General features: G+C 26.4%; 1 protein-coding gene across 1 annotated transcript; it reads left to right on the forward strand.

The window, feature by feature from the left end:
* Positions 1–246: 246 nt before the first annotated feature.
* Positions 247–16553, forward strand: LOC145833181 (calcium-activated chloride channel regulator 1-like). Its single transcript, XM_082940380.1, has 21 exons — positions 247–393; positions 905–1042; positions 1292–1442; positions 1657–1768; positions 1840–1993; positions 4903–5172; positions 5480–5704; positions 6100–6213; positions 6601–6771; positions 7041–7164; positions 7544–7692; positions 8870–9016; positions 9376–9475; positions 9729–9887; positions 10109–10226; positions 10288–10442; positions 10698–10860; positions 12058–12215; positions 14135–14232; positions 15323–15421; positions 16413–16553. Exons 1-21 carry the CDS (start codon positions 247–249, stop codon positions 16551–16553), a joined length of 3093 nt encoding a protein of 1030 aa, XP_082796506.1.
* Positions 16554–17452: the final 899 nt, after the last annotated feature.

A 17452-nucleotide genomic window follows, 5' to 3' on the forward strand; every position in this document is an offset into this window, starting at 1 on the left:
AACTTCTAACTTAATACTTAAATTGGTATTACAATAATTTCATTCAACTGGTTTATTGTAATTTTAATATCGTTTTACATTTTACGTAATGTTAAAAAGTACTACTAGAACAAACTTTAAATTCAAAATACTTTGATTTTAAATTGATTGAGTGCTTGCCATTAAAAAGAAAATTTCACATTTTATTAAATAGAATTTCAGATCATACAGCCTAGTTACTGTGAATAAATTAGGAAATACTAGAAAATGTTCAGCACCAAATTAGTAGTTGTTATTTTCTACACAAACCTCGTCTTGGGGCAAATATCGTTTGAAAATAACGCCTACAAAAACATTGTTGTCAAAATAAATGCAGATGTCGAAGAAAATTATCATCTTATCGAATCTATCAAAGTTTGTTTACAATTGATCTGTTTATATTTATACTTAAAAATTACATGACAGCGTTTTCGTTGTAATTATTTTTGTCTGTATACACACAGTTCATTCACATTAAAGTTTTAAGCTTAAAAGAAAATATTAATACTAATTCTCTTATACACATTTGATTATCTACAAATACTCACAAGTTTTAAATTCTCCTGAAACTATTTCTTATAATAAAGAAAGCTCAAAAGTACTTTACTTTATTATAGGTTAAGTAGAATATAAAGCTTTGCAGTGTTCAGCTTAATTTTGCTTACTACGCATAATACAAAGTTATTGCATTACTGTCTTTAACATATATTTATATATTGAATTACTAATTTAGTAATATAAAGATTGCCAATTTTATTTTAAAACAAATAAATAAAAATTTGTACTTATTTCATTTCTCAAAAACTTGTTATTGCCATTTTTGGTTGGTAATTTAATTTTTAAGCAAACTTTAAAGTTTTAGTAAAAAAAAAATTCTGTTGTGCAGCAAACATTTACTGAGGCTTCTAAAGATTTATTTACTGCCACTGAAAAGCGAGGTTATTTTGGTGAAATAAAAATCGTTGTTCCTGAACATTGGACAAACACTGATGCTGAAATTATTTCACCTAAAGAAATCACTCAGGTATATATTATGTATAAATTTTGTTCGTGGACTCATTTAAATACAAAAACATAAAAAAAAAATTACCGATTGTTTTCTGAGTTTAGTTTGGATATAAAACTAGGTGAAATTAACTTCATGATATTGCTAGTTTTTTTAAAGTATAAAACAAATTCGATCAATAAAGTACTATACTTTGAGCAAGTAAGTAACAGTTAGTTTAAAATTTACTAATGTTTCAAATTATGTTACATGTTAACATTTGAACAGGAAAACATATTGGTAGTGTCTAACAACGATCGCTATGACAACCGACCCTACACGAGTCACCCGGGAAAATGCGGGCTTCCGGGGTCTAAAATTGTGTTTACTGACGACTATTTCACTGACAACTCGACGTTGAAAAAATTCGGCCCTAGAAGTTCGTATATTCTTTTTGAGCAAATTTAAAACTAAACTTAGTTTTTTTTTACAAATATATTTACTTAATGAAACAAAAACCTGCAGTCTCATAAGATGCGATTACATACGATACTTTGAACTATTTGAACTATGTTAAACGAAAATTCTATAGTTATTGTACGCCAATAGTATTATCAGTTTTAAATAAAACAGCTTGTTTGATATACTTAAAGGTAAAGTTGTTGTGTACCAGTGGGCCAACCTACGCTGGGGGGTTTTCAGTGAGGAACCGAAACTTGAAGCAGAAAGCATTTCAGATGAATTCGAACTTCCACCAGAAAAAGCGTAAGTAATTTGTACTTCTGCAGGCAACTTGTCGAGACATGTACATATTACTAACAGCAACATCTTAACAGGCACCACCGATTATCCGGCCAGTGGCGTGAAATCGATTACTCAATGAACGCCACGAAGAAGTGTTCATCTGAAAACGAATGCACGTACCTGCCTTATGTCGACCAACCAGAAGAGCTGAAACACTCTATACTCGCTGCAACTTACCTGCCTCAAGTCAGTTGATGTAACTAAAGTCGTAGTTTATAATCTACATTGCGGCCGCACACTAGTTATATATAAGTAAACTAGTTATTCTTATTTACATAGGTTCAACAGGTAAGTTGTGTGTATAACAAAAAAAATTGCTTTTAGTATACATAAGTTCTACAGGTGTGTAAATAAAATAAAAATTTCTAGTATACATTGGTCCCATATGTTAGTTGTGTAAACAAAATGAAATTAGTGTTTCTAATGCACATAGGTGCAGCAGGTGCGTTTGAAAATTTAATTATTAAATCTTGTTTTGAATGACGGCTGAGTGGTACTTATGCTTGTAAGTGAAATGTTACAGCGGTAACCTGTCAATGAGCTGTGTGTATAAAATGTTTATAAAATTATTACCAGTAGTAAACTTATCAACTAAAACACCACAATGTTAACTAGCAGGTGTACTTTAAATTGTCAACGTTGTATTGTGTGTTTGGCTTTTTGTGTTTTAATTTTTACTCGTAATCAAGCAACTTGAACAAGTGGAACGGTTATTACAACAGCTACTTGTTAGCTTACTAACTTGAAAAACTACAGAATTGATAACAGCTATTGACAGTTTTTTTTTTTATTATTACGCGCAACTTCTGTTTACTTTCCTTTTGCTTTCGGTGTATATTTAAAAACAATTAGAATAAAAAGTAATGTAAATATATGAATACAATAAGTATTTTTTTTTTAATTCGAAAGTAAAATAAAGCCAAAGTTTTTTTTAAAGTTGCTACTTAAATGCTACTTTTATTTTTCAAGTTCTTGTTGCAATGAAAAAACAACAACGTTTGAAAGCTCTAAGTCACAGTAGTTTTTGATGAAAAAAAGACATTATACAAGAGTATTAAGAATCATTTTTGATTGAAAAATCTTACACTTGACAAGTAACCATAAAATTTAGTGTTTAAAACTGTTAATGAAAAACTTAATTTTTATTAGAGTACGCACAAGTTTTTGTTTAAATTTATCTGAACTCTATGACTGCGCTTTATTTTCCATTAAAGCGTTAAACTTCGTTATGATTTTTTAGCGAAAATCCTTAATTAACGCACTAATTTTAGTTCATAAAACTTTTATACTCAATAAAACAAGTTTATAAATTTTAACTAATCTCAAATTTAATAATATATAAAGCTTTGAGTAAATGAATATTTTTGATTAATCATGATAAAAATTACGTATAATCGAAAATCTTATTAAACTGGTAATATCTGTGACAAAAATTGAAAATAAATCACTGTTTATTAAAATCACTTAAACTTTGACGACCTTGTCTATAAGGGCATAACACATTTTGTTAAGTGAATATAAATTACTGTAACTAACTTTAAATAAAAATATTTTAAGTTTTATAAAACATTTATGCTTATTTAACTTAAATTTGAAGTAAAAAGTAAAAAAATATAAAAATAATTTACCAAGACAAACTAAATAAACGTTTCAATCTAACTTTGTGTATTTAAGAACTATGCTAATTAAAAAGGTTTATTGATAAAATAAACATCGATCATGTTTTTTAATCTGATGTTTTTAGTGGTGGAATTATTAATAATCTACAAAATGAAATAAGTACTTGAACATTGTGGTGTTAATTTTCATTATTGAAATTGTTAGGGGTTTATAAAAGACAATAAATAACGTACATATAATAAAGTTATAGTCTTAAGTAACAACAAAAAAGTTTAACTGTCAGTTAAAAGTTATTTTTCAATATTTAAATGTACATTTTTATACATAAATTTTACAGTGCTAAATTTTTAGAAATATTCTGCGCATTTTATTTGTGAAAAAAAGAAAATGTTCATTAAAACTTATTTTTTCAAAAATTTATTCCTCTGTTAATTTATGTTGTTATTTTTTTTAGCTAATACTATTTGTTACAGTGAAAACTAGTAGAGATTAAATAGTATTATATTTTTGGAATATACTTTTTATTATAATATATATATTTATATAATAAATTTTGGTCAAATTTATTTTTTACAACTTGAAATTTAAAACTGCACCTTTTTAAAAGGTCTAAATATAAAATTTGATATTTTGACATATGCCAATAAAAAGAAATAAAAATAAAAATATATACAGATTGTTTACTTTATTTAGAAAACGATTAAAAAAATGAAACTAATTAATTTTTAAGATAATACAAAACAAAAAAACAATTTTTTTTATTTAAAATTTGAATTTGAAGAATTAATATTTTGAAGTTTTCCTCTGACGTGGGTGAAACAAACTTAAACAAGAATTGTTTAAGGCTACGTTTTTAATCTTCCGAATAGTCATTGTATTTAAACTACTTTGTTTGAGCATTTTAAAAAGTTAACACTCAAAAATTACCTGTGGGATTAGATAGTAAATTATATTTGTGTGAAAGTTTACTAGTGTTATAAAGTTTAATACTAATAACTCTACTTACAGATAAAATAATTTAACGTTTGATCATTGAAAAATAAACATCTACAAAATCTTTAAATATACATTACATAAAACTAAATTTGGAATTTTTTTTCAGTTTTCAAACATTTTAAATTAATAAAACAAACATCACTCACATTTTGTTAATAAACCTAATGATGCAATTTAAGGATAATCTACAAAATACCCGGAAATTATAACAACGTTGTATTACTTTGCTAAATGAAACAATTTTTAGTATAAATTTTTAATAAAAACTGAAAGTAATAACGTGTATTCTAAAAATTATGGTCATTTTCAGAAACCAAAAAATCTAAACATACTGCTAAAAATAATTTTTAATTTATTTTATTTTTTCTGTTTAATTCCTGTAATTTTTAAATTGTTAAACAAGTTGTGCACATCTGGTTGATAAAGAAAAATAAAATGTTTACCATTTTCGTTAAATATTATCTAAAACGTTGTTTAAGGCAACAGGGTTTAATCACGATGACCCACTAGAAAATCCCCCGAATCAAAATTCGGTTTTTGAGGAGAGAGTAGGAGGGACGGAACAAAGCTTGAGGTGCGGGGGAAGAAGCGCTTGGTCGGTTGTCATGGAAACTGAGGACTTCAAAGGAAGCTATCCCGATGCAAAAGCGGAAGTGGGGAGCACGAAGTTCACTGTATTGCGACTCGGTGCTTGTCGAAAGACGAAAAGATTGTCCCTGGTGTTCGACACATCGGGAAGCATGAATGGGGTTTGAATAAAAATAATAGATTGAGTATATTATTTACTATTTTAATTATATCAAATAAACATTTCATTAATAGCGTTATTTGTTTAGCAAACATATTAGTAAGAAGTAAATTATAAACCAGCGCAACTTTTTTTTTTTTTTTATTATCATTAGGACTTATATTTTCAGAGGTAACAACTTTATTGACAATAGCCTAACGGTAAAAATTTGTTATAATAGCTATTAAAAAGTTTAGAAAGCCGAAAATAAAAAATGAAGTTCACTTAACAAGACAAAAAATCAAGTTTAAAAACTCAACTACTTGCAGGACAGACTGCCAGTTGTGAGGCAAATTGCGGAGGAGCTGCTTCTGAACATCAAATGTTCGAACGTTCATGTTTCCCTGGTGGAATTTCACAGCTGGGCGCGGAAGGTGAGGGCGCTGACTCACCTAAAGGACGCGGAGGAGATCAAGCAGTTCATCCGGGACCTTCCGGTTCACCACGCTTTCGGCGGATCCTGCCTCGGATGCGGAATCAGGAAGGCTCTCAGGGTACGCTGTTTTGTTGTAGCTTTTTACCAGGGTGTTGTGTTTATTGATAAATATGTCGTCACTTTATTTAGTGTTGAATAAGTGAAAAAACAAGAATCCACTGGCGTTTGATTTTTGTTTTTTGATAGTTCACTAACCGTTTCAGTTTTTGAAAATCTTCATTTATGTCATTAAATTTAAGTATTTTATAATACACCTTGCTATTTTTTTTTTTAATATTTTATAGTTTTAATTTTTTAATATAGAAGAGCTTTTAAGTATAATGACGTTATCATTAATACGTTGGTATTTTGTTTATCATTATATTATTTATGTAGATTAAATTTTAAATAGTAAAAATTAACAAATATGTTAATGTCAACTAAGCGAAATTGTATAATAAATATGTGTAACAGACACTGACAAATAAAGATAAATCAGAAGGTGGGGATATTGTTGTGTTTACAGATGGAGACGAAAACTTGAGACTTGGATTGTCGGATCTGAACAACATACTTGTACGAAATGAAGTAAGAGTAGTCAATTCAAATTTACTTGTTAGGTTTTTAATAACCGAGTAATGACAGTAATTTAGGTAAACAAGTAATAAACGAAGGCTTTTTAAAACAACCATACAGCTCTTTATGCAATAGTTCTTAAAAAAGTTTAGCTTGTATCAAGTTAGAGTTTAAAACTGACTTCTTGTTTAAGCCGTAATATATGTTTTACTTTAGCTAAATAATTAATTATACTAGTGTATTAACTAGCGGCCACAACAAACACTTAACAAGTTCAAAATATTTTTGGTTGTAAGAAAATTTTGTTAGATTAAAGGTAATTACTTAATCTTTATAAACTAGCACGTGTGACGTAAGGACATAAAAAATAACTATTTTTGAAATACAACAACTCGACAGGCATACCGTCTCCACGCGGTGTTCCTAGCAACGACAGGGGGAGAAAAGTTGAAGGAGATGGTTGAGATGAGCGGGGGAAGCTGGTTCCACCAATCAGACGTCACTAAACTGTCGCGTGACCTGTATGACATCATAAACGAAAACCATCCAGTGGATGACGTCATCACAACTGTAAGTTGTGAGAAACACACTGTTGTTATTTTGTCTTTGAATTGTTTTTTAGTGTGTTCATTTGTAAAAAAAATTTAAACTATTTATTGTCAATACTTTAGTTGTTCTTTACGCTTTGAAAGTTGTTAACTTTTCTATTACAAATGTAAATATGCGTCTGATGAGACTAAAGTCGTCATTAGTTTTTTATCATCTAAACAATTGGTTCAAAATTATTTTTTTTAACTGTAAAAACAAACAAAATACAAATAAAAAACAAAAAAAAACAGTTATACCACAAACAATGGAATGTGAGCGAAGTAGACGTGGCATCTGATGAACTGTACGTAGATGAGAGTGCCGGCTATAATTTCGTATTCACATTAAAATGGGATGGTAGTGGCAGTTTACCAGGTTAGTATTCAGTTTTGTACGTTTGACTAATAAATTAACGTTAAACTTTAAGCTTTGTAAGTAGGTCATAGTTTAAAAAGTAGCAAGTATTGTTTGACATGTGGAAAATTTTTGTATATTGTTTAAGACTTAAAACTTCAGCCCAAGCCCTTGTAAATTGTGCAAACTTTAACTTAACTTGATACACATAATCGATATAGTTAAACAATTAGCGATTATAAAAAACTAATATTTTTAGATGATATTTTTCTAAGATCTTTGTTTTTTTTTTATTCGTATTTTCGGTGCTGTACTGTTACAACACAACCTAACGAGAAACTCGTTTAGGCTTACTGAAAAAAAGCATACTTAGTAATTTGAAACAAACACTTTTAAATAGAAATAACGTTGTTTGATCCGGATCAATGCCAGTACAACTCTGCTTCAAATTCACAAGACATGTTTAACGATATATCTTGTCCAGTTTTACAAGTTGTCATCCAGCGCAATAACAAAGTCATTAGACTTGTATCAGAAAATAAACTGAAAGTAAGTTTTTGGTTTTCATTACAGTTAAATTGAGAACAGTATAAGTTTATTTAATAGGATAATTACCTTTTTTTCTTATAAATACTATGTTAGTAAAACTTTATTAGAGTTTTTTAGTTGGTGACATTTTTCGCTTTAATCTTTGTTTTAAAATTAGTAAAATACATATTAAACTATATACCATGTTAATTCTTTGAAAGTTTTTACTGTAATCTATTTTTCTAACGTATTCGATAACTATAAAAAATAAAATACTGTTTAATACAAGTTATAATAACTATTACAGTTATATAAAATGCAGTTGAAAAACAAAAATTATAAAACCCTCTGAAAAATGTTTACAAAACGTTATAAATATAATCGTGGTATTAATCTAAAGAGTAATTTAAATAAAGTAATAAATGTAACAAATGCGATTAAAATTTTTATAAATACTTAATTTTAGATTGACATCTGTAAATGTTAACAAAACTCTTAAATAAATCGGTTGCTAGTTTATAAACTAAGTTGATTATAATAAGCAGAAAACGCGAAACTTAGAGAATATTCATGTAGTGTTTATATTGAAATTTTGTAAATTTAAATGAAATAGTTGATTTATAACCATAAGGTTGTTTACAATATAATTAATTCATTTTATTCAAAACACTTATAATTGAATTTACGCGTGTTACCAACCTTATTCTTATTAGTATCTGTCAGCTAAACTTATCAATATAATTAAAACTAGTTTATTGTAAAGCATAGTCTATTTAGATTATTTAGATATTCAAAATAACTTTTAAACAAAAACAAGTTTGTAAAGTTTTGATTGATTAAGATATTTAAAATCCTAAATAAACTCATTCAATAATCCGTTACTACGTAACTAAAAAAAATAAACACACTTAAAATTATTAATAAATTAATCATAAGTATCAAGATAAAAAATAAATGTTTTGTATCAATTCACAATTAACATAATATTTATCAGAGAAGATCCTTTTAAGAGAAACAGTGTCAGCTAAAGTGACAATCGTTAAACAAGTCTTAATAATTAAGCTCTTAAATATTTAGCGCTTTAACGTATATAGATTTTTAAACTTATGTAGTTAACATAATAAATTTGTTTAAACAAGCCTTTATAACTGATATTGCTTAAACAAAATATATCAAAAAAATGTTTACGTCTTAACAGAGAGGACGTTGGTTTTTTGTTGTGACGTCATCTAGTTCGCAATACGTCACACTGACAGTGACTTCACGAAGCACTTCATCTGATGACGTCATCAAGGTGTCACCTTATCTGAGGAGGGAAAACAACTCTGTGGTGCTTACAACTAAAGTATGTAAAGTTATGTTTAAAAGCACGTTTGGTTATTCGGTGAAACTTATATGTTATATATTTTTGTTTTTTATAAATGGTTTAAAAATACTCAAAAAGATATTTAAGCTTATAAGACTATTGAACTTTTGTGCTTAAGTATTTTATTTTATGCGGATTGTGTTGACAATTAAAGTAAAAAAATCATATTCATAAAAACATAATAAAAGCTAGCTTGTTTATGTAGTATTAGAGCTGTCAAGTGTTTGAAATATGAACCTAATGAATTGTACATAAAACTTAAATTTTTATATTTTTTTAGAGAGTTTTCTTCTACGAGTTCATTTAATTTAACTTCAACAATATTAATTTCATTTCAGATAAGTAAAATTTCATTCCCTATAAGTGGTATCCAAGTACTAGCTGAAGTTACAGACGAAAATCAAAATGTTAAGTATTTGCAGCTACAAGAAGTAGAAAGTTTGATTTATTTAGTTTGAGTATAATAACTTTTAACGATAACACCATATTGGTAGCAAAATTTTAAGTATCAAGATAAAAAAGTTAAAATATAATTAATAAAACCTGCAATAAATCCGTTTGTGTAAATACATAAGTATTTTGTTTTTTATTTTTAAACATGAAAGGTTTTTAACCATTTCTATTTCCATGAAACTTTGATAGACAAACCAAAAATAAATCAATACAGCAAAAAAAAAAAATATAATAATAGACACCAATCTGACTGGAATTTATTCAAGTGGTCATCAAAGTACTAATTTAGAAGGAGTACTTTCTGTTGTTATTAGAATATCTGGGTACGAATCTGCATTAGAAATGAAAAACTACAAGCATTACGCTTTGTACAACTATGGACATATCGAAAAAGATGGTTTGTTTTGATAAGTTATCTAGTTTAATAACCTTATTTTGATTTATAAGCATGTTTTTCATGGTTGTATGTAACACTCTAATAATGAATTAGAGCACTGAATGTTTGTAAAGAAAACTGTATTTTGTCTGTTTTTGATTAAATTTGCTATAATGTTTCAAAAAAACTAAGCCAACATAACTGTTTTAAGGGCAACTGAAGCTACTTAATTTTTTATATAGGCACAGTCGTAATAAATTATGATGCTGAAAATACAAAAGAAGAGCCAATAGAAAGTACCGAAAGTGAAAACATATTCCAAAGAGTTTATTTTTACGGTGGACTAGCAGTTGAATCGTCGTAAGTTTAAACTTTATGAAAACAGAAAAAAATATTTATTAATCCGCTAATCATATTTTAGGCCTCCTAAAAACGACGTTCGATCTGATTACGGGGAAGTTAGAAGTCCTGACAAAATAAAAGACCTGAAAGTTATCAGGAAGTCAACTTCAAAAACTAATGACGAATTTCTGCTCAAGTTCACCTCACCTAAAGTCTACAGTAAAAAAGAAAAAGGTGAAACTAATAAATAAAAATTATGTTGCTTTGCTTAATGAATATAAAAAATAGTTTTATACAAAAGCTAAATACTTTAACAAAATGTAAGCGTTTATATTTTTTTTAAGTTTTATACAAAAAATAAATTAACGAACTTTTAAACTTTTCAAATAGCCTGTGCAAATTAATTCATTTTCGATGAGTTTTGCTGAACAATAATTTTTAAGGTAATTATAAAGTTTTAAACAAACTTTTGTAAATTCAATATTTCAGCTTCGCGATATGAAATTTGTTATGTTCATGAGAAATACCCGTTGAGCGAAATATGTTTGGAAAACTCCCTACTTGGAAACTTGCTAGCGCCGAAAATAGCAGGGCAGAGGGAATCTTTTCTCATTAGTGTTCCTAAATTACAACTCGTTTCAAACAGTGAAAGGTTTATCTTTTAAAGAGTACTCATCATTATATTACGTAGTTTTTTTTGTAATTTTTGTTAGAATTTTTATATTTTGTAACATCTCGAAATGTTGATCAAAAGTTTTATATCATAAGGACATCGCTAGTTAGCATAACTTGAAGCATTTTTTAATTCACTCTATTTTATTGCTTATTTTATTGTTTATTTAACGCACTGGAAAAGTTACTTTTGAAAAGTAAAATATTTGTTTTGTTCAGAAGTCGACTTAAATTAGAACCATGTTTTTTTTTAGCAGCAACATTTTTATTTTTAAAGTGATAAAAACTAGTTAATTCTACTATAACTCAAAAAAGGTTTTGAACACTTATAAACTGTAAATCTTTTAAAATACAACACTTAATCGTATTGTAAAAAATACAACTACAGTTTATACGGTTTTATAGGATAGGAAAACCTTTTGTAATTACAAAGAAAAACGTTAAAAGTATTTTCTTTTTTTAAGTTTTCTTTTAAGTGTATTTTTTTATGTTTTTAATAATCAGAAAAAAATATACAAGATTAAACAAAGTTTTTAGCGTAAAGATAGTCTCTACAGAGTTTTTTATGCAAGCTACATAGTTACATATAATTATTTTGATAAAAACTTAGAATTTTTACTGCAAGTTTTTAAAGTTAACCAAGTTTGAACAGATTAAAAATAAACTTTAGATACAACTCACTGTTATGTAAACTTTCTTGTAATATTGTAAGTAGATTATAAGTGCAATACAGTAAGCTTTAAGTTAACTTTATATTGTAAACATTATTGTAACAACATAGCAAGTGTTTAATAGTCAAGTTTTCTATGAATATGTTTTTTGTTTATGCTTTGTAACTGTCAATTAAATATGTTTTTAATTTTGTCGTCGTTCGAACCACGATTTTTTTCTAACAGATATAACTTGAACTGTTAGACCTAATTTAGTAAAACATAAATCATTGTTTAAATAAAACTATGTTTTTATTGATTTTATTAAAAAACAAAATCTTGTTAGCCTTTTTCTGTATTTTTTTTTCAAGCTTGATATAGTTTTAATTTATCGCATAACAAATTTTCAATTGTGTTTTGAAAATCTCAAAAAAGCTAAACTTACAATTTAATATGTTACTAAAGTTAATTTTTATACGAAACAATATATAGTTTCGAAACAATAATACAATCTTACAATCTTAAAGGATAGCGTTCACGGTGAATGTTTACGATGAAGCATCTACTTCTACTTCAAACACTGCATATATTTCGATGTTGTCTAAAATAAAAAAGACAGCTAGTTACAATCCTTACAACAACGCCGATATAAAATCTAAACTTCCAAGTGCTCAACTAAAAGCAAGTTAGTGTGGTAATATTAAAAAGATGTTTAAGTATTTCAGATTTTATTTGATATTAACAACTTAGCTTTGTAATTAACACATAGTTGTTTGTTAACTCTTTTTTTTTAATTTTATGCAATAAAACAAAGCACATATTAAAGTAACTTCTTTTCAAATTATATATTTTTTAATACAAACCAAAGTTTATCTAAATAAAACTACCTTAGTAATAAATTATAACAAGGCAAATTGAAAAATTTTATAAAAATAAAAAACAAGTTTTTGAAAACATTTTTTTTTTGTAAACAATGAATCATGTACCGACTAAACATGAGAACAGTTTAATTGAAAAACCTTTAACATCGTTTAATCATGTGAAAATATGTTTATATTCGACAAATGGTTTTTAACACGACAAATTTAACATAAGTTTTATCAAATAAATTCGTTTTCTATTACAGTTAATTGACCGTAATTGCCGTTAGTCATACCATTAATATTTATGAAGGTATTAAATATAATTGTATTACTTTTTGTTTGTAAACAATAAGTTCAAGGCTGTTCACAACTTGAAACTTATCAAACTTAAACTACAGGTTTTACTATAAACATAGACAAAATCTTTTTTAACTGAATTGCACTTCAATTATTAAAAATCCAAGTTTTTAATTAAGAAAAACTTAAAGACTTGTATTTGATTTAACTAAACTGATTTTATGTCTATAAACATAAACAAGTAATTATAATTGAATTTTGTTATCATCAAAATATACTAATGACAAATTAATAACAAAACAAATCTTTCTTAGATTTATAATAAATATTTTCTTAAAAATTTTTTAAATTTTTTGCTAATAGACTTTTAATTTTCTTACTAAAACTTTTAACATATAAATAAATAAAAATTGTTTTAGCTTATTTATGTTTACTCGAAATATTTTGTAAAAAAGCACAAACTTTTTAAAATTCACAATTATATCGTTTTTTTAAGAAATACAAACTATTTTTTGAAACAGTTCGAGAAATTTCAAAACATGTTCTCTATTATTTTCTGATCGTAGAACGTTTTGCATTAAAATTTTAAGCACTTTGGAAAACTAGTGTTTGACAAGATATACGTTGCAGCATACAAATTAATTTATAATACTTAAAAACACAATAAATTTATATACCTACTTTAAATTGGAAGAATGATAACATTATGTAAATGTAAACAAACAAAGTAGTCCTTTTAAATAGCACAAGTTCACATAAATCAATTTAGATTAAATGATATAAAAGTATATAAGCGAAGCATATTGAAAAATTATACTTTGATTTTCGAGATATCTTGAAAGCACGACATTTGATCATAGAATTAAACTTTCCGAATTCCACTTAGATAAAAAATCAATTTAGAGCTGAAGTAATTTGTTAATTTGTCATTTTAGAAATGCTTTTAACTTTAGATACTTTAAGTTAAAACTTTTTACTATAAAAGCTGTTCTATTTTTGTTCTCACAGACACATTTACTATAAAAGTTGTAAAAATACTATTTATATTACCTGCTTAAGAATGTAGGTTCATTAAAAATATATTCAACAAATAAATTTTACAACTTAAAAAATCTTGTTTTTCTGCTTTAGTAAAAATAAAGACTACCATTCATCTTAATTGTAATTACTAGTATTATATTTAAGTAAAAGCATGGCAACTTGTATCTAACTTGTTAAAACTAATCATTTTTTTAGTAAAAAAACTATTAAGTGTCTGACTTGTAGTAACTAACATTTTTTTAGTAAAAAAGATGACCATTATGTGCATTTTATATACATACTAAGTTATATACATAAGTTCATATACATACTGTTTATTGAACGATAAAAAAGCGCTCAAAAAGTTTGGTCTAAGGACCTGGTGTACAAAGGAACCTTTCGGTAATAGCTAATGTTTTTTTAGTAAAAAGGAAGACTATCATGTGTCTTACTTGCAATGATGCGCAGAGTGAGGACGAATGCAGAGAAAAAGGAAAACTACAAACGTGTCCGAGGCATCAGGTTTGTTTTGTTATTCAAGTTTGTAATAAAAAGATGTTTCCTTTACACATTATTTAATACTACTCTTAGGCCAAGTTTTAAAAAATAAATAAACATTTTTTAATTTTAGCTTAGTACTAAATACATTAGACTTATCTAATTTTTTTCTTTACTTATCTATCAACTAAATTATAATCATCTAGCTAAATATGTAAACGGTTTATACGTTTTAAACAAAATATAGTTGCAAAACTGACGTTTTCTATTAAGTTTATAGTATTTTGCTTAATTTAGTAAATTTTTATTACCAGAATATATAAATAGCGTTGATTGTTTCTGTATGTTGTAAACAAAATAAGTGAGTAGAGCATATCTAGCTCTTATAACATTTGTAAACGTTTTCCCAGTTTTACCTTAAAAAAAAAAAACAATATTTGTTTAATTATACATTTTGTTTCTCTTATTATATTAAATGAAAATTAACCACAATATTTAAAATTTCAAGTGATTGTTGAAGAGTGAATTTAGTTTCTAATACTCCCTTTTCATATTAAGTCACTGATTTAAAATATTTAAAAAAGAGTTGAAATAAAATAAACAATACATAAAAGTTTTTAAAACCATGAGATCAAATTATTAGAAAATGATCAAATAATATCAGGGTAGTCGAAACAGTTTCAAAATCCTCACTTAAATACATTTGACACAACTTGAGCATTTAAAATTGGCGCTTTAAGTTGCGGACAAGCAAATTATAAGTTTGGAAATCGCGGTCGTTATCTAAATTGTCTTCAAATTATGCGGGTTTTAATCTTGTCGTCGTTTGGAAATTTGCTTGGTTGAAGCAATCATCGAATTCCAAGCTACTTTTTCATTAACCTCAAGTCGCTGATACTGATTTTTAAAACAACTAATATCAGAATTTTACTTTTGAAATTGAAACTGATGAGTCATGAAACGTATTTGAAATGTTTAAAAATATATGAAAATTATTCAATTATTAGATAAAATAGTTACTTTATTTGGAAAGTTTACCACAACTGTTTCTTTAAATATGTTAAAAATTGAGCATTATAATCATAGTGTATAACTTATAAATTGTTTTTAACAGAAAAGCTGTGCAACAACAGTTCGCAGAGGTAGAGACGATCAAATAAGAATAACTAAATTTTGCAAGGAAACAGACGTTTGTAAAATGGAAAAAGCACAAGTATATTTGTTTATACTGATTGCTAACATGTTTATTTTAAGAGAACATTTTTTAGCTGGTTCTGGCTAACTACGCTTGTTTTTTGTACTAATTTTTAGTTTTATACACTTTTTAAAACTTTCCATTTTAAAATGTCAAAACTTGCATAAGTGACAGCATAATAATAAAATCAGACAGGCTTTCATTTTGATAGACACTTATAAGTTTCATTTAACTCATTTCTCTACTATATGTAGCTTGACTAAAATAACAATTACTGAACACATAATGTACAATAAAATAAATTCAAATAATAACAATATAACTGTTTAAAATAAAAAAGTATTTAGTAACAGTCAACTCGTCTTATTTACGGTACTTGGTATTCGAAAATTACTTGAATTTTTACTGCCGTTATATATTTTCACTAAGAAATTTTTGGCTTTTTTAACAAGTATTTTTTAGATAACATTAACTTTATGCATTAAGATTTTTTTTTATTTAACAACTGATAAAAAAGTAGACATACACTTAGTTTCACTAACTTACAAACTTAGGAATATAACTAACTACACCAGCTATATTTTTAAATACTTTACATGTCAACTTAAACTTTCCTAGCTAATAAATATAAAATAAAATAAAACCAATTAAGAAGCAAAGTTCTCACTTTTAGTAAGAATTTTAATTACAAGCGAAAATTACATAAAAGTAAAATTTAAATCCATTGATCTCGTTTTCAAGACCAACTAACAAGCAATTTAAGATTTTTTTGCTAAATTAATTAAACTATATGTGCTAACTAGTAGAAACATAACGGCACTAAATAATTAACTTACATTATCGCGTTAGTTCGTTACATTGAAAAAAAGGAGTTCATAAACCAATATTTTTAACAACTATATTAACAAACTATTGTGTTGCGTAACTTTTTTAACGCACCTTATACTCTATAAACGTTTCTCAAAAAAATTAAATGAAAAAGTTTATTAAAATAAAAACTGCTGAACAGAACAAGTTGCTAGTAGCATCGAGAAGCCTGAACACTTTAGAGAAAGTACCTCAGTGCAGCCATTACGCGAGAAACTCAATATGCAGGTGTTGCTGCCAGAGTTCCAGATGTAACTTGCAAGACAACTGCTTGGACATTTAAAAATTAATCTTTAGCCTGAAAAGTTGTAGTTGATTTTGGGATTGTTTATACTTCATGTAAACGATTGATATTTTTAATACTAGTATACGAGTATTGTTACAATTTTTATATTAATTTTTTTTTAAGTATTTTAAAATAAGATACTAATTACAATACTTTTTGTAAATGTTAATAATTTTTATTTATTTTTATAAACAATCATGTTTTTTTGCTTATTTTTTGATGATAATTAAGTTTTCATATGTCCGTCAATGTATTTTGTTACAAAAAGATTATTAGTTCTTGATATAAACCGTCAATAATTAAATGTTTCAAAGTAACTTTCGAAGTAAAAGTTTATAACTTTCTTTTAAAAATTAATACAAAAAAATAATATTTTGTTTTTGATTGCTTTAAAATCAATGACATAACTTAATTAGTAAAGCCTAACCCTGTAGGGTATTATTTTGAATTCAACTTTAGAATTAAGTTTTTAAGTTTTTGAGTTTTATTTTAAACTAACACAAGTTTTAAAGCTTAGTATTTAACAATTAAAAGAAATCAAAAATAAACTTACCCTTTTTGTTTTGTTAGGGACATTAAGTAGGGACATTGGCGCAGTTGAATTATTGAATTATTCGCTACTCTTTGAAATTAAAAAGAAACTATCTAAAAAGTTTTAGTTTTGTTTCAAAAGTATCATCTTAGAAATTTCAGTGTTTTAAAACACCTGAACATTTCCCGCACAGCTAAGCGTATTTTTGGAGAAAAAAAAATTAATGCAAATTGCTATAAGCATCATAAACATGGACTGCCCCTTTGAATTTTCTTCACAGCATAAAACTGAAGTATATTAGAGATATAATAAACATTAATTTTCAAAACATTCTCTTTAATCTTATAAGTCACCAAATTTGTTT

The sequence above is a fragment of the Thalia democratica genome, chromosome 4 (assembly GCF_965202585.1).
Source record: "Thalia democratica chromosome 4, ktThaDemo2.hap1.1, whole genome shotgun sequence".
Classification (NCBI taxonomy): Eukaryota; Metazoa; Chordata; class Thaliacea; order Salpida; family Salpidae; genus Thalia; species Thalia democratica.

Excerpts from the sequence above, each read along its gene's own strand:
- LOC145833181 (XM_082940380.1), top strand. The coding sequence starts at position 247 with ATGTTCAGCACCAAATTAGTAGTTGTTATTTTCTACACAAACCTCGTC. Across the intron at positions 1,443-1,656 it reads GAAAAAATTCGGCCCTAGAA|GTAAAGTTGTTGTGTACCAG; the intron begins GTTCGTATATTC and ends ATATACTTAAAG. Across the intron at positions 9,888-10,108 it reads TGGACATATCGAAAAAGATG|GCACAGTCGTAATAAATTAT; the intron begins GTTTGTTTTGAT and ends TTTTTTATATAG.